At 40.0% G+C, this 23,190-nt stretch overlaps 2 protein-coding genes across 3 annotated transcripts; one reads left to right on the top strand and one right to left on the bottom strand.

Annotated features, from left to right (window-relative positions):
- The first annotated feature begins 777 nt into the window (after positions 1–777).
- sergef (secretion regulating guanine nucleotide exchange factor) lies at positions 778–12,071 on the top strand. The gene is made up of 11 exons (XM_030136010.1): positions 778–876; positions 1,183–1,324; positions 2,850–3,002; positions 3,292–3,386; positions 3,544–3,604; positions 3,699–3,812; positions 3,936–3,995; positions 5,084–5,242; positions 5,327–5,493; positions 7,263–7,299; positions 9,633–12,071. The coding sequence occupies exons 1-11, from the start codon at positions 853–855 to the stop codon at positions 9,821–9,823; spliced, it is 1,203 nt and encodes a 400-aa protein (XP_029991870.1). The 5' UTR covers positions 778–852; the 3' UTR covers positions 9,824–12,071.
- Positions 11,708–22,705, bottom strand: kcnc1b (potassium voltage-gated channel, Shaw-related subfamily, member 1b). 2 transcript variants are annotated; one of them, XM_030136009.1, is made up of 4 exons: positions 21,019–22,703; positions 16,879–17,797; positions 16,090–16,263; positions 11,708–12,404 (listed from the first exon to the last, which is right to left on the bottom strand). In XM_030136009.1, exons 1-4 carry the CDS (start codon positions 21,577–21,579, stop codon positions 12,295–12,297), a joined length of 1,764 nt encoding a protein of 587 aa, XP_029991869.1. In that variant the 5' UTR covers positions 21,580–22,703; the 3' UTR covers positions 11,708–12,294. The 2 variants fall into 2 exon arrangements, with proteins under 2 accessions (XP_029991869.1, XP_029991868.1); XM_030136008.1 differs by lacking the exon at positions 11,708–12,404 and adding an exon at positions 12,895–14,999 and having other exon boundaries at positions 21,019–22,705.
- Positions 22,706–23,190: the final 485 nt, after the last annotated feature.

The raw sequence follows: 23,190 nt of genomic DNA, 5'->3' as shown, positions 1-23,190 counted from the left end.
TTTCATACTGGTCACTACAGTGGACAGTTATTCTACAGTTGTTCTCTTGTATATTCATGGATTTTGTTGTTTTACCTGCATATCAACCAAATGGACGCTTATGCATCATCCTATACACTGCAAATCATAAACCTGATAAATCTGCAGTAACATATTTGAGTGTAAATCAATTAGACTGTAATGAACAGTTTCTTTTAAAACAAAAAGTTGTTGTCTTTTTCCATATTATCTGAGTGAGTAATAGCTAGTATTATAGTATGTTAAAATGTGAGAAAACATCAAATTAGGAGCATTTAAAAAAAAAATTTCATAGCTTTCACACAATATGACAGTAAAAAAAATGTTTTTTTTGCTTCAAAAATTAAACGAATGGTGTCTAGCTGCATGGACATTTTTGTGACTCCATGAAAAATAGGCTCATAAAAACATTTCAATCACATTGTTTTTTTGTTGTTTTTTTTTCATGCCGAAAGAGGAATTAAAACACTCAGGGGAAAAAAAATCTTGAGTAAGGCTCTCATAATTCATGCATGAAAGGGTTAAGAAGACACACATTCTGCTGAAAATACTTTGATAATTTTACTCTCTCTGCCTTGTTTGAATGTAAAACATTTATTTGTACTGAAATATTTTTAGTGTATTATTCGTTTTGCTTCCATAATATATCTGAATCTATCTTCTACCACTGCATGGTACCTTCACAACACAATAAACTCCAACAGGTGAAAATAAAAGGCTAGTTATAATAGTACGTTTTTTTCACTTTTTTAAAAATGTATTTGCTAAAACATTGCTAACTTCACGACAGTGTCGCAAAAATGTAGTAGCCATTTACGGCAGGAGCAGTATTCCATGGAGTTGTGTTTACAAGCGTGGGTAAGTTTGCTCCTTCACTTGTAAATATAGTTTGTTTAAGCTTTATAAATGTGCATACTGGTGGTATTTAATTGTCTCATGTGCACCATCTCAACAGTCCTGACAGTACAGAAATGTTTGGATAGCACTTAAAAAAAAAAAAAAAAATGTTTGGATAGCACTTTGGCTAATGTTTGCTTAGTCGTCAGCGTAAGTTAATAAAGCGCGCCTGTAGAAAGCACAAATGACTGTTGATATGCTTAACTTTTTAGTGGTTGGTACCATTTGTTTTGTTCTCTGTTGTGAGTAATGTACCATGTGGGTCAGGGAGCCAACAGCTACGGACAGCTCGGACAGGGACATGCGGAGGACCAGTCCCTTCCCCGTTTGTCGAACACCGCAGCTCTGCCGAACGGGGCGGTGGTCCGGGAGGTCACCGGCGGAGGAGGGCACTCCGTGGTGGTCACCGGTTAGTTACTGTTCTCCAAAAACTTCACATTTTATTCAAAACGCGCTCTATATCCAACTGGTAAACATGTTCTGTAACGATAAGTAAGTCACATAGCTTTGTACAAGTGACAGGGCTCCCTCTGCTGGTGCACAGCTGTATGATGCTGCCTGGATTTATGTTCTAGGATTAAGTTAAAACTAAAAATATATGTCGGCTAAAAATTGCTAAGAGGTCTTATTTATGTCTTTGTGCATAAGAAATATAATAATCAATATAAGTGAATCCCCAAAGGAACTTTGTGTTGGTAAATGCAAGTTATGCAAATTTACAGGATTTCAGTTCTGTTCAACATGTTGATGGTCATATGAACTATGTTTTCAGCTCAAAAATGTCCAATTTCATCATAATTAATGCTATATTTTCATGTCACAAATGGCCAAGTTATATTTTAACTGAATTTACCTGAAAAACAAATATTCTATTCTTTTAGATTCCCCAGTTTTTCCTACAAGATTATATACTACATATTACATGTTTTATTTTTACAGGTTCAATATGGAGTATGGTGCTGATCCATCCTGCTTATGTTACGTAAATACATACATTAAGAATGTCACAAGTCGCTTTTTAAATCAAAAGTTTTCTAATAATAAGCATTTTTATGAAGAAATAACAATTCTGTATTGTTATTTACTCTTTAGTTTGATGATAAACTATACAATAAATAATTCTGATACTAGTTTTTGCACAGGGATCATTTGTGGAAACGGTGACATGGCTGCCGAGCATCAGTATGTGGGATCTGTAACAACCATGTCAAATCCGTCCACTGCCACATTTTGTGTTTTTGTTTTAGATCCACAATACTAATATTTATGAATAAGAGGAGAATTAGCAATAGTAAGTATATAAGTTTATTGCTAATAAAGAACTGATACTGACCAGATCATCATGGGTAATGTCATGTCCGTCCACCAGCAAAAGTTTTCACATACACGTGCTATTCAAAATCCAATATTTCTGAGAATATAGCTTCCACTGTCAAATAATCTCAGTAGTCTGTGTACAAATGTATTAGCATTATTTCAACACAGTTCTATGCATTTCTTACAACTTTTTTTTGACAAAAATGGCCACTTATTTGACCCCCTAAGTAAATTTTAGTCGATATATAAAAATAAAATACATATAGCGTATCTATGTAAGAATATAACTTAAGCCATAACGTTAAATACATGTACTTTATTTTGACAAAATTTTATGTAACTTTTAAGTTCACTGAAAAGCTGTAGAACTGAGGCTGATTTGTGCCAACTTTTATTCTACTCATCATTTCACAGCTTTATCAAAGTAAATATGTACATATGAATATTACAGCTGATCAAAGCTAGCTTTTTTCATTATTTGTATGGTTAAAAAACATTTTTGTTGCCAGTTTTGTGGTTTTCTGTTATGTGGTTGCAAGACATGTAAAAATATGAAATTATAATAATGTATCTAATGCATGATGATATATGATGTATGTTATATATATTTTTGACAGAGAATGGAGAGGTGTTCGTGTGCGGACAGAACAGCAAAGGCCAGCTTGGCCTTGGCCACAATACAGATGTCCTTACTCTTCAGGTCTGTTCCAGCCTAAGCAAGAGAGTCACAAAAGTAGCTTGTGGTTGGGATTTTACTCTTCTTCTCTCTGGTGAGTTCTGTTTCACACTTTAAATTCACCAGGTCTAGTGAAATATATTGTAAAAGTAAAGATATCTTCATGGAATTTGATCAAATGTTCTTTCAAGGAGGATCTATGGCTGACATTAATCAAGGGCAATAATTTATAATGAAGCTGGAAATCTCATAATATATATGTTATTATATTATTTAGGGAGTGGTACATTGTTTATTCTGCTGTACAGTGTGTATTTTGAAAATCTTAAGGTTAAGTTGGTAAATACAAGTCAACAATATTTGTTTTTATATCTCACTGGGAGACTGTGGACAGTTATTGGCATGTGGCTCCAACACATTTGGACAGCTGGGCGTCGGAGAGGCAGTCACACACTCTGAATATGCACTTGTTGTTGAGGTAGGTACATGAAGGCAATGCTTGAGCTATGGAATGCAATATATCTTCTACTTTGGTAGATGTAATAGTTGCCATACATTTACTGATTCATTAAATGCTTCTACAAACTTGTTTATTTTGTGATCAGTTTATTTGCAGCAGTTCTGTTTGCTTTCAGAGTCTGAAGGAACCAGTGGTGAGTGTAGCAGCAGGACTGAGACACTCACTTGCTGTAACTGGTGAGTTTTGACCATAAACTGTCATTATGCTTTAGTTTGGCAATAAATGATGTCATGTCATGTTTGATCTCATAATTTTCTGCACTACCTCAAGAGTCAAGTTGTGTATACCAGTGGGGAACTGGTCTTTTCAGTCAGGCTAAGAGAGCTGTCAGTTCAAATCCTGTCCCATCACACCTCAACAGTAAAGTGCCCTCTCTGGTACCTGGTAAGATATGTCTGTAACTACTCAAACTACCAAAACTGTTTCATATGCTCTTCATGCCTCACATGAGTGTGCTACCACAGCATAATCGATGAATATGTTCAAATACTTCTGCACATGTTGCAGGCCTGGACCAGAAGGCATTCATGGTTACTGCAGGATCAGCCCACTGTGTGTGCCTCACAGGTATGGCATATAGTCAGTATTTTGCTGCATTTATGTTCATTTGTATTTGGATAATAGCTACTGCTAACATAATATGTTAATATGTATATATGACCTACAGGGTGGGGAAGCAAAATTTACAATGAACATTTAGTTGTTTTTTCTCAGCAGGCACTACGTCAGTTGTTTTGAAACCAAACATATATTGATGTCATAATCATACCTAACACTATTATCCATACCTTTTCACAAACTTTTGCCCATATGAGTAATCAGGAAAGCAAACGTTAAAGAGTGTGTGATTTGCTGAATGCACTCGTCACACCAAAGGAGATTTCAAAAATAGTTGGAGTGTCCATAAAGACTGTTTATAATGTAAAGAAGAGAATGACTATGAGCAAAACTATTACGAGAAAGTCTGGAAGATACTATTAAAGAAGAATGGGAGAAGTTGTCACCCGAATATTTGAGGAACACTTGCGCAAGTTTCAGGAAGCGTGTGAAGGCAGTTATTGAGAAAGAAGGAGGACACATAGAATAAAAACATTTTCTATTATGTAAATTTTCTTGTGGCAAATAAATTCTCATGACTTTGAATAAACTAATTGGTCATACACTGTCTTTCAATCCCTGCCTCAAAATATTGTAAATTTTGCTTCCCCACCCTGCAGGTAGGTTTATGACAGTTTGAGAGTTTTGCTCTCTTGCATATACTTTCCACATTTCCCAGTTTGGAGAGGATTGTTAACGTATCTAAAAACAAAGAAAGCAGTATATATTATGAATTATATTGCCAAGGTTAGGGTGTCCAACAAGGTTTTTGCATCCAAAACTCTCCAGAGTGCTTTCCTGAATAGACTGTAGAGATGTGTAAATTCTCAAGTAAGTATTAGTAGCAACAAATAAACTAGTTATGCATTCCATTGTTTTCTCCCTCAGGGAGCACTAACTCTTGATGATTGTCCAACTGCACTGTTTTCTACTTTGTTTATACATCATGTCTGAACTTCCTCTTGTTCTGTAATTAAGTTGACCAGTACCACTCAATTACCGCTCTACTGCCTCTGCTGGATGAAGAATAATGTTGCTCCTGTGGCGTGTGTTTTCAGGAGACGGTGATTTGTTTATGTGGGGAAGCAACAAGCATGGTCAGCTCACATCCACAGAGCCCTTCTTGTTTTGTCCCACTCTTCTGAAACGGTCCCTCCTGGGTGGAGAAAAAGCTGTTAAAATGTGGAGTGGATGGACACATACTGTTGTCCAAACAGGTGAGACATAGAAACATATGATGGATTAACATTATCAAGATTTTAAGGATCACTACCAGTGCAGTAAAAGGTAATCTATTTCAGAGAGTGGAAAAGTGTTCACATGGGGAAGAGGAAATTATGGACAGCTGGGCCGAGTGGCATCAACCAGTCAGAACGCAGAGCAACAGTCAGCCGGTCCTTTGGCAGAAGGTGGCCGTCAGGAGGCCCGCCTCCCTGCAGAGGTTAAAGTCCTCTGTGGAGCAACACAGGTAGTACTGGCAGTACAACAGATTAAATGACCTGGATGGTATAGGACAAGAGTTATTAAAGAAAAGTTGAAGTGTCACATGGCCATGTCTATCCCTAGACTTTGTTTGAATGCTTTTTAAAGGACAAAGAACAAACTTTATGAATAAGATTGAATGGACTGATTCTAGTCAGGCCAGACTAAAATTACAGTAAAGAAAATGCATAATCACCTTGACGCACAAAATTACTATTGAAATAAACATCATTATATAAAAGTAGCTTCTGAGACAACTCTCAAATTTGTTCTGGAAGGGTCAGGCTGAAACCTTCACCAAACTGGAAAGAGGCAAAAACTCTTATCTCGTTTGTCTTCCTTTAAACTGATCACAATCCTCTTGGGTGATGATAAGTCAAGGAAGACGGAGATGACGTCCTGTGAGTCAAACTAGAGAAACGGCTTCATGGATGGATTGGTGGTCGTAAGGATGATTTGTGGTATGGATTGTTGACGGTTGCACTCCTGCCATATTAAAGAATGTCCAGCAGAGGGAAGCAAATGTCCACAAATGAAAACAGGAGACAGGTTGCTTTGTGTGAGGTGAAACACAGCATTCTTGAATGAGAACCAGGCCCACTGAGAGTGGCTTGTTAATGATTTCTATCACTATATCTCATGAGCCAAACACACACACTGCCATTATCCTCCACCAGGGAGAGAAGCACTTACATTTAGTGAAGGCAGAGGTCTCCTCTCCCATAAGGACAATTTCATGTGTGTAGCGCAGGAAGGCAGCAGTTAACCTATAGTCTAAATGGCAGCTATATGGTAGGAGATTTTTGCCAATAAAGTAGATGTCAGGGACGGGCAAGGGCAGGCTCTGGATCATTCTTCGTCTGCACACTCATCATTGCAGCAGCACTGGCGTATGTCAAGGCGTCGTCACTGTGTGTGTGTGTGTGTGTGTGTGTGTGTGTGTGTGTGTGTGTGTGTGTGTGTGTAAAGCTAAAGGCAAGATGGATTAGTTGAATAGACTATGAATCTCTCAGCCCACCCTACCATGTTAGTCCTCCAAACATATAGTGTACATATGCCCACAGACTCAATATTTAGTAAACTGTCATATTTTTATGAGACCTATGAACATTATTGTAGTAACAAATTATATCCTGTCAGTGGCTGAAGAATCACTGGGTGTTATTCCGTTCATAGATTGCTGCAGCTGGGTGCTTTATTAAGAAATACTTTATCAAAGCAGTTAAACTGTAACAGCAATACAATATAAATGCAATATATTTATACAGTATAGAACCCATTGACATTTATTGCTAGTAAGAAAGCCATAGCAGTGTCATTCAGAGGATGTATCATGTTTTACGTGTGTGTGTGTGTGTTATATATTTGAATGTATCAGTTCTGATGGAGACACGAGACAGGTGTATTAATTTCTCTGGACAACCCAGGAGTTGGTTTTAGCGCCTATATAGAACTGTCTGTCACAGTTTTGGCTTGGCTTTTCAGTGAGACTCTTGTTGAGTGAGGGATTGGATATCAAGTTGTCAAAGCCATGCTGATGAAACCAAAACTTATGCTGTTTGTGTTTGGTGCGGTCAAGCTCTGCATTTCTGAACAAAAGCTGACTTACGACATCTTAACAATCATTTTGATTTTTATTTCAGTTTCACTCCAGGTTTAGTTACAGTTGTCACATTGGCTCAACAAATACTTCTCGACAGCCTTAAAATGGAGTTTCTATTCCACCACATTCTCAACACATTTTTTTTTCTGCAGATCGCGTGTGGATCTGAACATAATCTTGCAATTGTAGGTGAGTGTATTTTTCCTCAAATGCTCATACATTTCATTAGTTTCTCTGCTCATTTATTTGTTGTTTGTTTAAAGAACTATTCTGTTTGTCAATATGAAAGCATTCAATGAAGATATATGGTTAATCAAGTTTCATTGCAAAATAGATACAATAAACTGGATGAGGAAGGTGCAAAGAGGAAGAAAAAATACACAGATATACTAAAAGACAGGCCTCCCGTTGTGGCCAAAAATGGTTTCATTTTCTGAAGGTGAAGGGAATGAACACAGGTTAGGCCGTTTCAAAATTTCTTCCTTGCTGCACCAGAGAAGTAGTAAGAGAACCGTCTGGTACATTACAGTTAAACATCAGTGTGAAATATTAATCCTTCTGGTAATGCTGCAGAGGATTTCTGAGGTCAGCTCATTTCTCTGTGGCCTTTGCATCAGGAAGTAATTACAGCATGGCTAGATGGGTATCATTGACAGAAGCAATTACCCGAACAGGCCTGTAAAAGAGCTGAATTAACCACACACATTTACAGGCATGTTGTTCCAGTTGAATGTTTGCAGAACAGGCTTCGTTTATCCATAGAACAACAGAAAATAGACAGCACAGGCTCACACATGCCTGAAAAAGAGTACTGAACAAACAGACTTATTTGGGTATAATTGTTTTTCTTATTAGTTTAACAAACAGATCTGATGCCCTTTCAGTGTTTGCAGGCTTGACAAACAACATCTGGTTTCCCATTATCATGGTGTAACTCTACAAATCATTTTGGAAGTAAAATCTTTTGCATAAAACTTAGATATTTACCTTTCTTTTTTCTTTTTTTTTTTTTTTTACATCAGTATAAATGCCACACATGGACACTAAAACACAAGTAGAGAGCACTGGTGTTTCCACACAAATGTCCACTTTTACACTTTTAAAGCCCCAATCACTTTAACCCATTTGCTGGATATGCCAAATAAGAAGTTTTTTACAGAGACTGTGCGTCATTGAGACAGTTCTCACAGAGCTTTCAGAAGTTCATCTGGCCTCGTAATGTGATGGCAAAGTAGAACCTGTAAAGGGAGTGTTCCCTCTGCCATGCTCTCCTCTTTTCCTCCTCCTGTCTGGAGCATGGTGGCAGGAGCAATGAAATAGCAAAACAGGATTGGAAGCAGAGACCTGAGTGCTGCTATTTCTGGTGCTGAAGTAGGTCAGGCGGAAAGGAACGGAGAGCATTGCATGCTGCTTATGATATCTGTTGCCTGCTCAGCCCTTGCCCATTTGTATGAAACTCATCACCGATGGTCAGGGGTGGCAGATTGGCCAAAGGCGCTGTTCGCACAGCTCATCCAATCTGAGGAAAGATTTTTGTTAATTTGAACAGTTTTGATGTCACAGGCTTTGTATAAAACAAACATTTTGGATCAGACCTCGTTTCGGTTGCACCTGAATCATAACGTATGTTAATCTACAAATATCAACACCTCATGCAGATTGTGGTATCATTAATAAGGTGTGAAATTGTAAACTGTGGAATGTAAAACCCAGCAATAATTTGTTTACAAGGAAATAGCGTTTGGTTTAAGTGTCTTGATTTTTATCCTTTTGTTGTGCAGAATATTGTGCAGGCACTTTGTTGCCATGGAAACACTGATGTGCTGTACTCCAGTCAGTGAGTCCATGAATTAAGCAGAGCACCAAAATAAGGCTGTTTCTCCCTGTGAACAAAATCTATGAATACTTGAAGTTCACATATTCGTGAGTATGGTCGGCTTTATCTGAAAGTCCGGGCTATGCGTGCTTGTAACGCTTTCCCCATTCCTGGCAGAGTGTCACACTGACATAAGCTGCTGGCGTGATATCTTGGTGTGTTAACTGCTGAATGCATATGTGTCTGTTGGCAAATCCAAATCTTTGACACCACAGACATTCAGAGGCGAGGTAAAAACACAAAGACAATGAAATCCCTTGATGAAATAATGAAAACATTGCTTGAAAGACACACAACTGCAGGATGGGAAAAGCTCGAAGATGTGTTACCCTTGAGAAAGCAAGCTCGCTTCTGTTGCCATGGTAATGGATCCTATTAGGTAACTGTGTTGCCATGGCACGTGTCTTCTCGGTGATGCAGACCTGACCACACCCACCAACAAGCTCACCAGCTGTGAAGAGCAGGGAAGCTTTATTACTGGCCAAGTGTCTGTCTTGGGAACAGAGAGCCTCTGTGTGTTCTGTGTGTATGTGTTTTTTCACAGCCTTTTTTCTCCAGACTGCTAATTTTAGCTCACATGTTACTCTGCTGCAGACCCGTGTCTATCCTCTCAGGTCCACTGACCCATGACCCCTCTGCTTTTCAGGGAGGTGTCTCCTCTCGTGGGGTTGGAACGAACATGGGATGTGTGGAGACGGTTCAGAGACTGACGTCTTCCAGCCACATCTCATTCCTGGTCTCAGACCTCTTCTCATTGGCTGTGGAGCTGGACATTCTATGGCAGTGTGCGCTGCGACAACTGACTCAACACAGTCCCTGCATTCTCCTCTTCAATAACATCGGATGAGGAACATTAATTCAGCAACTAACTCTAAATATAGAGTGACTTTGTCCACTCATTTCCGCTGACTTATCAGGTCTATCCTTTCCGAATGCAGGTACCAGTTGTATATTTTAAGGTAACTTTCTCCCTCTGGTTGGCCACCTGATCTCTTTGAGGAGGTCAGACCTCAAAGTGCTGTTGCCATAAACACCGTCATGTGGTCAGACACAGGCTGAGTTATGTTTCCGTTAGATAGAATCCATCATTTTTCTGACCAACCCGTCAGTTTGATGGACATGATTAGGGCTGATGGCTTTGCAGGACATGGCTTTCCCTATGGCTCCTGGACCACCTGCCATGTTCGTCTTCCTGAGTGAAGCCGTTAAGGACATGTGAGGGATGGGCTACACTTGTGCTGTAGCTCCATCTTCCCATGTCAGCAGTTTTATTACTGTGATCTTGCATGTCAGGAGGCTGTCAGTCTCCTTACTTGAAATGGAAACGCATTGAAAACCTCTGGGTTATGGTCAGTCATGATTTACCTCTTACACGTGCAGTATTTTATTTTTTCCGGCTGTCCATCACTTCTTTATACTTTTGTCAGTTTATGTTACATTCTTTGACCTTCTCTTTGCCTTGTTTGCACCACTTTCATACTCCATACTTCATTAATCCCTCCCGGGGGAAATTATTCTTCTGCATTTGACCCATCCTAAATATTTATAAGCAGTGAATGTCCGCAGTGCAGCACCTGGGGATCAACTGTAGGCCTGAGGCCAGCACCTTGATCAAGGGCAGTGGCCGCGTTGAAAATGGCTGATGATTGAAAAGTTAGCGTCAAAATGCACTTTTTTATTTTAGCATTTTAATTTTATGATTATGCAAATCACTGAATTATGCATTGAGAGTTAAATTATTTATCTTTTTTTACCTGAATTAGTTTGGAAAAAATAAATCAACACTCGCTGAAAAATGATCATTTCTGTGTTTTTTTTATTTGATCACTATTTATTGTACAAGCCTGAACTGTATTGGTCAGAAAAGACACAAAAAAATATCCCTAAACCACAAACCAATCAAAACGATCACTGAACACCTTATTGAGATAACTAACCACAAAATGCACGGTGTTCAAAACACACACTCTTCCCACTAAACGGCACACATTAGTTGCCTCTTAGTTGCATTATTAATTCCATTAATGATAACAGCCACTTTTTTTTTTCTTCATTAAATCCATGTCTTACAATGACCAGCACACAGTCCCCCATTGTTGCTCAGCTCTATTGGCAGATCCAGATCTGTTGTACCTGACAGCAGAGAGATCAGAGTAGGTTGTTGGCAGTGTGTTTGCAGTTTGGTAGAAAGTTGGTCCCTTTTCACTACCTCTTCCACACAAACTATGATGCTGTACTTTTAACTTATGGCTGCCCTATGTTTTAACCATTTCTTGCCTTTAGAAGCTGATGTACAGATATGGGGATTGCTATTTTATGTGTGTACTTTCTGAGTACTGAAAAGATGTTGGTTTTCAATGGATTAGACTAATTGCTAATTTAAAAGGAAATGTAATCCATTTATCATGTTGGTTCAACTGTATCATTGAAGGGTGAGGAGAATTTGCATTAACATAGGCACTTGTCCAGTATGATATATGTAATGTTTTAGCATTACTTAATATTAGATACTAATGTACTAATTTGCACATGTACACTAAAAGAATAAATGCCAGTTCTAAATGATTGTCAATTGAAAATGCATTTCTAAGTAATAATGACCATCTTATCTGAAATCTAAGGTAATTATTAATAGATATATCAACATTTAGTGAATATTGAATATCTATCATTGCTCTTGAAATAAATCCAAAGATTTGCTTAACCAACAAAATAATTCTAAACTGCACACATTACCATTTTAATGCCTCTAATACAAGGTAAGAATGGTGCTTTTTTTTAAGAATGATTAGTTAAAAAATATGATCTTTTGTTTTGTGGATGTTATCTCTCTGATGCCTGAAAACATATCAAAGGAATGTTAAAAATTCACTGGTGCAAAACGGTGCAAAAGTCTACAAAAATGTGACCATGACAGTGCAAAGTTAAGGGTTTTGTTTTCATCTGTTTTGTTTGGCTGACATGACAAGTGACAAGTTTTTGCTGGGGGTGATTAAAATCGGAGCAACATTTTTTTTTTCTTTTTTTTTTTTTTGTTGAACAGAAAAAGCACACAAATATTTGATGATCACTCAAAACATTGGTACACACAACTTCAGCACACAAAAGCGTATTTACAGCACTGGCACACACCAAAAATAGGCACACAAATTACAACACAGTAACCAGTCACAGATACTGAGCTACATAAGGCTTGACAACAAAACTTTCTCAGTGCTACATCTATGCTGAGTTTGTGATGTACAGGTTGTCACTGTCACACCCATTTAAAAATACTAAGTAATACACACAACAATGCTACAGCACTATCAGGTGGGTGATGGGCCATTATGGGTCATACACATAGTGGTTGGTACACCATGGTTCATAACACAAACTGATTCTGTTGGTTGTCTGCTCCGGTGTTGTCGCTGGGTCTCTATAAACATATAAAAAAACAATAACAAAAATAAATTATTACACAAATTATGTATAATGGTGGAAATGATGGCGATGATGGATACCTCTGAGACGCGAGAGATGGAATGACACTAGCTTGAAGAGTAAAGAAAATGTGCTCCGTTAGTCCTCATGGTAAACATCAGGTTTACCATGTACTTCCCATGCTTAGCCAAGACACCAGACAAAGATGTACTGTCTGTGTGCAGAGGTTGGACTCTGAGTCGGTTAATAAACATGCCCGATCATGCTGCGTTTTACAACTTGATGTACAGTAGTTCAGTCATTGTCATGCGTTTGTCTACTTTGCATCATGCTCTCACAGTCACCTTGTTTTCTCATGTTCTCTTTGACCCAAACACAGAGAAACACCAGGTCAAACAGCAGCTGAATGCACTAGCTGTATGCTAGTGGGAAAAGAAAGATGTGTATGCATGTGCTGTTGAAGAAAAACGGAGTCTAAACGCTCATTGTGTATAAAATTTATTTCATGCAAGGACTTATATTTACATATTTTATTTGAATACTTTTCTGTTGCATAAATGTAAAATACATGCATTTACCTTTCCCCAAGTAGACCCACATCCCATACTGTGTTTTGTACTTTTTTTTTCACTTGAATTGCATGAGCATATAGTTCACCTGCATCTCTTCACATCAAATCTTCACAAGTTTTTTTTTTTTTTTTTTGAAATATATAACGTCCATTAATTACCACAAGAGACATGACTAGAAATGTAAAACTCTGCTCATTCAGAACAAAAACAAAAACTTAGATGAGTTGCTATATTTTTTTTCTAGAACTTAACATTTTTGATTGGTCAACATAAAATTTGTTAAAGTGCCCTGAAACAATTGTGCATAATTATTGGGACAGTATCAATACATGTAACAGTAACAGTATTGATGTTTTAAATCAATAGACATACATACTGCAAGAGTCATCATGACATCTCTGGTTGATCATAACTTGATATATTTTGGCTCCAAAGACTTGCTTATCTGGTCCCCTTTGATAATATTTTGTGCTTAATCATACAAAAAGATTCTTGAGATGGGGACTGTTTAGTATTATTTTTTTCATGGAGCAATGTTTGATGTCTATGGTGTTACAATAATAACCAAAAGGGCAGTTTTACTGTGGCTAAGGGTACAAGGGCGGTGCAAAGTGTGTGAGGTGCACCTTAAAAAATAAAGCTTTCGTTACACTGTTATGAGCATGGTATAAAGTGTGTTGATGCTACACAGGGAGCACTTTTTTTTATCATAAATATCAATTTATTATGCATTTTTACTTTGCCTCACCAGGTATGAAGGCACCGTTGTTTGATAGAGTCTTGCCTTAATTTAGGCATAACAGCAGTAACAGAAGTGCTGCAGACTACAGATACTGTCTAAAAACTACCAGTAAATATATTTGTATAAAAACTATTTATGCTCATAACAGCATTAGTTGGCTTTATAACAGGTTCTTCAAGTTAAATCACACTATTTTTGTTGGAGGCCCCAGTCAAATAAATACAAGAAAATAAATCTATGAATTTGGGGAAAGGCAAAGAATGGCAGCTACATAAAAAATCTTGCTATGACTGAGTCTCTTATAAAGCTGTCTCAAAATGCATAAAAAATGACAAAGCTTTAAGAAGCTTTTGAAAGAAAACTTTTTTTCTTACAAGTACTGCGATACAGTTAGCTTTGTGTTGAACATAATTTCTCATGCAGTTCATGCAAATGAACAGTTTTAGTTCTTTTGACATTAAATGAATTCATCACTAGTATCATAGGAATTGTCATCATCTCCATATTGCATTGGACATCATGAACATCATGTTCAATTTTTTTTAATGGCCACTCGGATAACATTGAGTCTTGTCTGGATTGCACTTTCAGAATGATAACGTCTCTACTTTGCAACGTACAAAGCACTTAAGAGGAGTTCCCTTAACAGCTGGCAATGGTACCTTTTGGATATGTTTAAAAGCCATGTATTATTCATGTCCAGCATATTATCAGCAGGGTTACATCTTATGAAAAATTATTTCACAAAATAGTAAAAAGCAGATGAGATAAAAGTTATTAGCAGAATAGTATATGAGATCAAAAGCAACAGAGCAACAGGCAATGATGTAAACACAAGGAAAAAGTGGGGTTAGCCTGTGGTAAAAGTAGAACAGTGCTTTGTCTGCAACTGAAGTGACCCATGCAGGGTGGCATGTGCCAATGTTTTCTAGTCTAGGATATGATGACACACCCAAGGACAACACTTGGGAAGTTTGAGTATTAGCACAGATAAGATACAGTTTTCCAGAAAAATAAAAAATAAAAATGATAAAGCAGGAGCAAAAGGCAAGTGTAAAAGCAAAATCTGACAGGAAAGATAAGAGAAGGAGTGTGGACTGGCCTTCCAATGGCATTGTGTCTGCTACTCAACCATGCTACATAATGGATGGGATGGGAGAATGTGAGTGCTGCATTAGACAGGGTGGGCTGCAGGGCAGGGCGGACACTGAGGACACTCCAGAGGCATCCCCGCTCATGCCAGACATGCTGTTAAGGCTCCAAGGCTTTTCATAACCTTCAGTTGAAAAACAGAGAACGTTCTGAGTACACTGCAGCACTGAATCCATGACAAAAGGTTTTGGCGTTCCTCACTGGTAATACTACACCTGTTGCTTTCTTGTTTTTGCCTCCAAAGAAACAGGTCAACACAGACTTCAGACAGATTATTATTCTCCATGCATTGAGTGCATCCGGAGTACAACAGCATGCACCGGGTGGTACTGGAATGGTTTGGAGTATAACACTATAAAAGACTTTTAAAAGGTAGGCACCTCAGGCAGGGAATGTATTCTCAGCTACAGGTAGAATTTCATACTGTTTGCCATTTACTGTTGTTACACTGGCTGCACATAGAGCCACAGCAGGAGACTAACAGGACCTTCTTTATCGGAATGTTTTACAGATTCATATTAAAGAAATAAAACAAACTAAATGACTTAACCCTGTTATTTTAGTAAATTTGAATTTGTCTCATAAAATTATAAAATATTGGACATTAGCTTTACTCCAATTGTGTTGTGCTCCTTCACCATACTGATAGCACCCATCAGCAAGACACTTCATGCACCGTTATGATCAAGAGCAATGTACTCAAACTCAGATCCCGGATGGTATTTATCATTAAAACACATATACATACATGATACACGCATAGCACATAAATATTTTCTTAGGCATGTAAGACAACACATTCTAGATCATATAAATCTTGAAAATAGCTTTCTTACTGGTAAATAAATAGGGGTATACATTATGCATGGTATCAAAAAATATATTATGTAGATGTAGACAACTATTATTGACATTTGTGATTGTGCTTGGCCTTAACGGATGTTATTGTGATGTGGAATATATACAATTCCCAAGAGGATGATTGAGGAGAAGCAGCTGCTGTGAAGCTGTGTGAGGATTAGTGTAAGAGGTTTGTGGTTGTGTGTGTTTTTGTGTATATATATATATATATATATATTTATATATATTTATATGCCAGTGAAAAACTGAGGCATAACACTCAGCAAATAGGAGAAAAAGGAGCATGTCCTGTCTAGCGTCTAAGGGGTGTCAGTGTCTGACAGGGGCCTGTGATTGGCTGTTACTGTACGTACCCCTCCTCACTCTGCCCCCTGTGTGGTTGGGGCGTTCAGCAGTGGTGACCAGGAAGCAGGGCCGCTCTCTCTCGCTGGGGCTGAAGATTTCCTCTGGAGATATGGCCTGGTCTATATGAGGACAATCTTCGTTTGCCAGAGCCGCATTAGCTGCCTCGCCGTTCAGTTTGGAATCTTGAAGGAAAAGAAAAGAAAAGAAAAACAAACAGAAGACTGTGTTTCACATACAATGCTTTAATATAAATCTTTACATCAGAGCACTAGCTGTGTGTGCACAGGGAATTACATGTACAACTGTTGTGCTGTTGTATAATATTGGCCTTACGCTATCCCCTCACATCTTGTTGTTCTATATATTTTTTACACATGCTGCTCCTGATGTCTATACATTTGCTCTCATGCCACTGAGGGAATTGAAGAACAAATGAAGTGAATCTATTTACTTGTTCTGTACATTACAAATACATGATAACAGACTCTCTGTCTTAAGAGGGAGGAGGAGTAAAATAACTGCATTAAGAAGTTCAAAATCAATAGCAAGATTACTCATGGTCTGCCTCGATCTCCGTTTCCTCCTATCCAGAGTCAAATATGCTTTTCATCACTTGTTTTATTGATTGCTCCGTGGGAAACATTTGTTTAATCTCGTGCCTGAATCACCATCATCTGACTGAAGTGGGAACAGACAACAGTGAAACAGCTGAGCAGCGATGCGGCTGCTTCAGGACACAGAAATGATGAAACAACAATAAATCAAGGCATCTGAAGGCTCCTGCCTTTGTGGCTTACCTTGAAACTTTATCTCGAAAACGTCGTCATGGGGAACAGGGCTCTGATGTTGTGAGCTGATGATGCTTGACTTACAGAAGTTTGGAGAGCCTGGCTGCGGTGCTCGTGGGATATGCCTATTTTTTTTCTTTGGTAGTTTCTGTTTTGCCATGGCCAGGGAGTAATACATTCCAAAGTTGTTGACAATCACAGGGACAGGCATGGCGATGGTCAGCACACCTGCCAGGGCGCACAGGGCTCCAACCAGCATACCAGAAGTTGTCTGAGGGTACATGTCTCCATAGCCGAGAGTCGTCATCGTCACCACAGCCCACCAGAATCCAATCGGGATGTTCTTGAAGTGTGTGTGCTCACTGGCTCGAGGGTCGTTAGGGTTAGCTCCAATCCGTTCAGCGTAGTAGATCATAGTGGCAAAGATGAGGACACCGAGAGCGAGGAAGATGATGAGGAGCAGGAACTCATTTGTGCTGGCCCTCAATGTGTGGCCCAGCACCCTCAGTCCCACAAAGTGACGGGTCAGCTTGAAGATACGCAGGATCCGCACAAAGCGGACCACTCTCAGGAAACCCAGCACATCCTTAGCTGCCTTTGAGGAGAGCCCGCTGAGGCCCACCTCCAGGTAGAAGGGCAGGATGGCCACAAAATCGATGATGTTCAGGGCGTTCCGAATGAAGTCAAATTTATTTGGACAGAAAGTTATTCGCATTAGAAATTCAAAAGTGAACCAGATCACACAAACGCCTTCGATATAGGTGAGGTAGGCCGCAGTCTCAGTCTCTTGGTAGGTGTGCTCCACTGTGATGTTGTCCACCAGCTCCGTCTCAGTGCGGTTGATAATGGGGTTGAAGGCCTCATGGGTCTCCAGACAGAAGGTGGTGATGGACACCAGAATAAAGAACAGCGAGGCAAGAGCCACCCACTGAGCAGGAAATATATAGGGTGCAGAACAGCATCAGAGAGGAGAAAGGGGAGGGGGTTGGAGAAGGACAGAGAGGAGAATGAGCACAGTAATACATGCAATATAATCAAGCTTGACGCCTCAGCAGCCATTCTTAGCAAGACACAATGCAATCCAATCTATTATCTGAGACAATGGCATCTGGTCTGACAGTGACAGTGGCTTTGACACCTCCTTCCCTCTCTCCGTTCTCTCTGTGTCTTGATTCAGAAGTGTCATTGTAAAAGGGACAATCAATGCAAGCTTGCCTCTGTTCCCTCTGCTGTATCTCAAGGTCATGGCATTTCTAAGGGTATGCTTCATGCAGCAGCAACTGACAGGACATTAGTGTCAACCCCCACTACTAAAATTAGCTGGGGCTCTTCCCTTCAGCGTGATCACTACAGTAGGTCTTCCCTACGCAAGGTCACGCTGTCCAGATGATCGACTCTTGGGAATCAAAGTGAGCTCAGGCTCTCTGAACTGAGGACAGACTTTTATGAGAAACCTATATTTCCTCTAATGGCAAAAGAGTACTTTAGCCTTCATTGTGTATCGATTACCTGATCATATTTCATCACATTTAGGCTCGGATATTTCTGATGTGTGCTACACGGGTGTAACAGATACAGTATTCTCTCTTGGGTATTGATTGAAACCCAGTCCTTGTCTCATCATCGTGCTAAACTGGTTTACAGTATATGTTACCGCTTATGCATTTGTGTTGTTTGAATGGAAAAAATGGTCTTCAATGGGAATATGAGGTCAGTAGATCACAATGGTGGACAGAGAATCGGGCTGGCTGTAGTAGACAGCTACTTAATCATCCTATGAATCACAAAAGTTGGATCAATAGGAGTTTTTTTCATGCATGAAGATGTCTTTACGGGGCTAAGTGAAGCTGTGTAGTGCTTCTTGGACTAATACACAGCCTTGTTAAGTAGCAGGGAGGGGTAGTGAGTGGCAACAGGGAGGTAAAACCTGGAGTGAGCATGTCCAGGCACGAGGAGGCCGTATATTCCACTGAACACAAGACACTTAGTCAGGCCCATTCACAGTGTGTCACCAAGGCAGGCGTGCAGTACGAGATGGAAAACAGGCCCTCATCATAATATCTCATCACTGGCAATTCATCGCATTGTGCTGAGGAAATCACTGGCACTTATGAATGTCTGCTTCCCTTCCACGTTAGTACAAGGGTCCAGAGGGAAAGCGACTACATACTGTCAGTAGAGCTGTCCTCTTTGTTTAGTCGGTAAGCATCACTATTCACTCTCAGAAAATTACAACTTAAACACCAGATTTCATGAGCAAAGTCTAATTTCCACTCACTGCTATTACAGGATGTGAAGGATTTTGTGGGTTGCAATGTCAGAACCAAATTACCATTTATTTTTTTAAATGCAGGAAAGAAAAAGAGCGGGGACAATTGAAACACTTGACATTTAAATATCAGGAAATACAAAATGACTACTCTACTTATAATTACTGACAGTTTTTAAGGACATCATGCTCAAAAGATACTACTTGATTCAATTTTGCTGTAATATTTGAGGCATTGGTATTTTGTTCTCTTGGATTGCATAATATTGTTGTTTTGTCCACCCCCACTACAGCTTGTACTGTTTAAAAAAAAAAAAAAGTGCAAAGTACTCAGTACAAAAACCAACCACACTACAAACTATGACATAATAGCTGCAGCTACAGATGAATGAATCAGGTTATTTTTTTAAGCTAGATTGAAAGATTATTGTTTTTTGTTTTGTTTTGTTTGTCCTACTTGTGTCAAACAATTAGCAAGACAGATGAAAACAGCTCAAAAAAAAAAAAAATATCAGTGTGGGCATGCTGCAGTGTGATAAAGCCTCCATCCTCTGAGCTACTTCGATTTCGACCACTGAAGCCTCCTGAGTCGACACGCAGGGTCTCTCAGCCCTCTGAACATCCCACCCTCCCAACTGTTAAACAAATGCTGCATCTCTTCAGACCGCCTCTTAAATTATGTGTCTTTGTGACATTGAGGAACAGTGTGGCCTAGAGAGAGGGTGACAGGCGAATATTGTGTGCTACTTATTGGCTAATTCTCACTGTTACTGGGAAAGCATGGAACTACAGTGATACGCAGTGACAAGGGTTTTCCACTGATGTATCCACTGTGAATAGAGTGTGTAATTAACTCTGAGGCTCACTTCTAATTAATCTTCATGCCAGTCTTAGTGGAGGTCTGTCAGTCTGTTCTCTGTTATGTTCTTGCTATTAAATGTAGGCGTTTTATGTTTTGGGAAATTTCCTTGCATCTTGAAAGTGAATTTAAAAATTAGTATTTGAGTGAAACTGCTTTTCCTAATGCGTTCTGTAAGTGTGAGACCATGTCAATACAGTTTACACTTGCTGGATGGGGCCTGATAACTAATTACACTGATTAGCCTGCTACAGCTGTTAAAGCAGCATGCAGCACAGCGGTCTTTGTAGGCGGCAGTGGTCATAAAGCACACCAAAAAAAAGGTGTAAAAGTCACTTCATTGTCATTATTGAGAGGTCTTGCGCCCAAATGGAATAGTGCCCAGAATAAGACCAAAAATGTCACCTCTAACAGCAACCCATTTTTGTCTGGAGGTCTGCCACTATAATTCTGGTGGTGCCAAAGATCTGGCTTCCTAATATGGAGCTGACCTATTTAACCAAAGTGCCAGCCTACTGAGAGATCCCTGTGCCCTGGAAATATCAGTCCAAAGACCTGTGAGAGTCAGGATGAGTTTCCTTATCTTTTCCTGTGAGATCAAGCAGGGCTGCAGCAATGATTTGCATGTAATGATTTTGACAGATGAGCACTTTGGTTGACCCCCCCCTTTCTTCTCTGTACAGTCACATGCATGGTGTGGAGACCCCTGGGAGAGCAATTTCAAGGTCATAAAGCCTAGCTGAACCTCCCTGATTCATTATTCTGTGTCTCGCTAAACAACAGATGCAGAGAAATTTACAGCTTAAATGATTATGATAAAAAAAAAAAAAAACATAGGCAGACACTTGATAGCTGATTATGATTATGTGTAAACCCATCTGACAGTTTGGTTTATTTTCTAGTTTATGTTGTGTGTATAGTAACTCTAGCCAATAGATTTGGAGACAAGAGGAGAAGATCACAAGAAAGTAAAAGTCATGACTGAAAACAAGTAAACATGTTAGGCTTCAGAGGAACTCACCCTTGCATATTTAGAGGAATAAGGGTCCTCAAACAGAGCCCAAACATGCCTTTGCCACCTGCTCCACAAGCTTCCACTCCTGGTGTCAGGACAGTCTCCCTGTGCCAGCCTTCGTGTCATTTCATCATCATCCTCAGCATGCTCCACCTCTGGCTCAGGATCCTCGCTCCCCAGGTCCAACAGACCCCCCCCGCCGAAACTATCAAGGGCCTCCTCTGCCTCCCGGTGCTGACGATAGGTCATCCAGCAGCATGGCTCCACGTCTGTCTCATCAATGCCCCAGAAGGCCAGTTCCTCCTCATAGAGGGGCCCGCAGACATCAGCAGGGCAGTGCAGTTTACCTGTCCTGTAGTAATTAAGGATATGTGCAAAAACGCCAGGGTGGCGGTCGAAGAAAAATTCCTCGATCTTGGCATCATAGTCAAAGTGGTTGGGTGCATCAGGCTCGGCCAGCCAGGACAAGCGAGTGCCAGGTAGGGTGCGCAGGGTGCTGCGGTATGTCTGATGTCTGATCCCTCCCACGTTTATCACAATGCGATCCTTGTCGTCGCTCAGGCCCATTGCGTCCCTTAGGCATTTCTCCAATAAGTTCCCTTCATCGCAAAGGTAAGTCTAGACACACCGTGCAACCATGCACAGCAATGATCACACAGGGAGACTGAAGGAAACAATTACATAAGAAACCAACGCACAAAGCAACCTGTCGTTTCTTACCAACTATGAAAGAAATCAGCACTGCTTTAAGCGCATCCGGCTACATTCCCTTTAAACCCGACTACCCTGTATTTGTCTACAAGCACCTGCCATTCAACTGCGGCTCATAAACGTTTATAGCTGCCAGACCCACTGGAGGGAATAAAATCGAAATCCAAAATGATTACAGCCAATGGCATCACATTAAGAATGGACGTCACATCATCGGTAAATCCAAGATGTCGTGATAAAAGCACAAACGCTGGCAATTTTTCCCCCCGTCAGAAGAACAAATCCAGCTCATGGGACTTCCCAGGTTGCAGTAATTGATCAGATCAGTTCTAAGCAGGTTTGTGACTTTCACTGCAAGGTGACTGCGGTGGTGCTGATCGGACAGCGCCTGTCCGTCCGTCCGGAGCCTCCTGGAGCACACTGCTCCTCCTGCTCCGCACTCACCTCCTTCACACCGACGCTCAGCTCCGCTCCGTGTTTAACGACACATCGCAGGTCTGTCTCTTTGTCTCAGCGACGAGATGCGCTCCTGCTCAGACACCTGACTTTCCCTTTCATTCATGCTTTGTTGCGCGCAAAGACTAAGACATTCACAGTCTACGTGAGGAAAAGGAACAAACAATATCAGTCTGCGCTGCGTGGATGTGAAACAAACCCAGCTGAGATAAGAGGGTGGCAGAGCTCCTAAAAAACGCCCAAACTGCCTGTTCTCCACACCGTGCCTAGCAGCTCCTCTGTTAGATCATATGGAGCATGCCCAGTGAGGAACCTGCATTTGTTCAAACACACTGTCAAGCACTAGCCAATTAAGGATGCTGAAATTATCTGCTGGGTAATTCTTCTTCTCCCCTTTCACTTAATACCGTCGCTTGGAGGTTAGTGATAGGTCAGGGCTGTAACTGTGGGGCTCTTCATCATCCACAGCTGGCTGGAAAAGGTGTGACACCAGAGCCATGGAGGCGCAGATCCGCCCATAAAATCCAAACTGTTTTTTTTTTTTTTTTTTTTGCAGCTGACAGCTTGTTGAATGTAATTTATAAAAACTCAGTTCATCACATTGTTCACATCCAGCCTTGCTTCCACTACACCTGCTGTTAGGATGCGTTCAAACAAAGAGGATTGTATTTTTGCGCATCTCCGTGTAACGCACTTGATCTGTTTAGTAATTAGCTGAGAAGGCTTTCACCTGTATTTAATGTGCCAGGAGGGGGCGCCAGTGCTCACTGCAAAAGATGTCTGGGGGGGGGGGGGGGGGGGGGGTTCGTTTTCTCACCCATTGTGATAAACTTTGGGGAAATTAGGGCACGTACAAAGTTTTACAAAAGACAAACTCCTCACTGCAGTTTTTAACAAATAGAACAAAAATGAAACAATGCGCACCAAAAACTGATATGGACATACTTCATGTGGGCTGGATTTAGATGAGGTTTTTTTTTTTTTTTCAAACTATGTAGTTAATATTAAAAA

Source organism: Sphaeramia orbicularis, chromosome 6 (assembly GCF_902148855.1).
Source record: "Sphaeramia orbicularis chromosome 6, fSphaOr1.1, whole genome shotgun sequence".
Classification (NCBI taxonomy): domain Eukaryota; kingdom Metazoa; phylum Chordata; class Actinopteri; order Kurtiformes; family Apogonidae; genus Sphaeramia; species Sphaeramia orbicularis.
Note: the sequence above shows the minus strand (reverse complement) of the source record. Positions and strands in the feature narration are given on the sequence as shown.

Bases quoted from the DNA above. Each gene is read 5' to 3' on its own strand.
- sergef (XM_030136010.1), top strand. From the start codon at position 853: ATGGAGTTGTGTTTACAAGCGTGG. The intron at 877-1,182 runs GTAAGTTTGCTC...CATGTGGGTCAG, and splicing joins AGTTGTGTTTACAAGCGTGG to GGAGCCAACAGCTACGGACA. The intron at 5,494-7,262 runs GTAGTACTGGCA...TTTTTTCTGCAG, and splicing joins TCCTCTGTGGAGCAACACAG to ATCGCGTGTGGATCTGAACA.
- kcnc1b (XM_030136008.1), bottom strand. From the start codon at position 21,579: ATGGGCCTGAGCGACGACAAGGATCGCATTGTGATAAACGTGGGAGGG. The intron at 17,798-21,018 runs GTGAGTTCCTCT...TTTCCTGCTCAG, and splicing joins ATTCCTCTAAATATGCAAGG to TGGGTGGCTCTTGCCTCGCT. The intron at 15,000-16,089 runs GTACGTACAGTA...TTTCAACTGAAG, and splicing joins AGGGGGCAGAGTGAGGAGGG to GTTATGAAAAGCCTTGGAGC.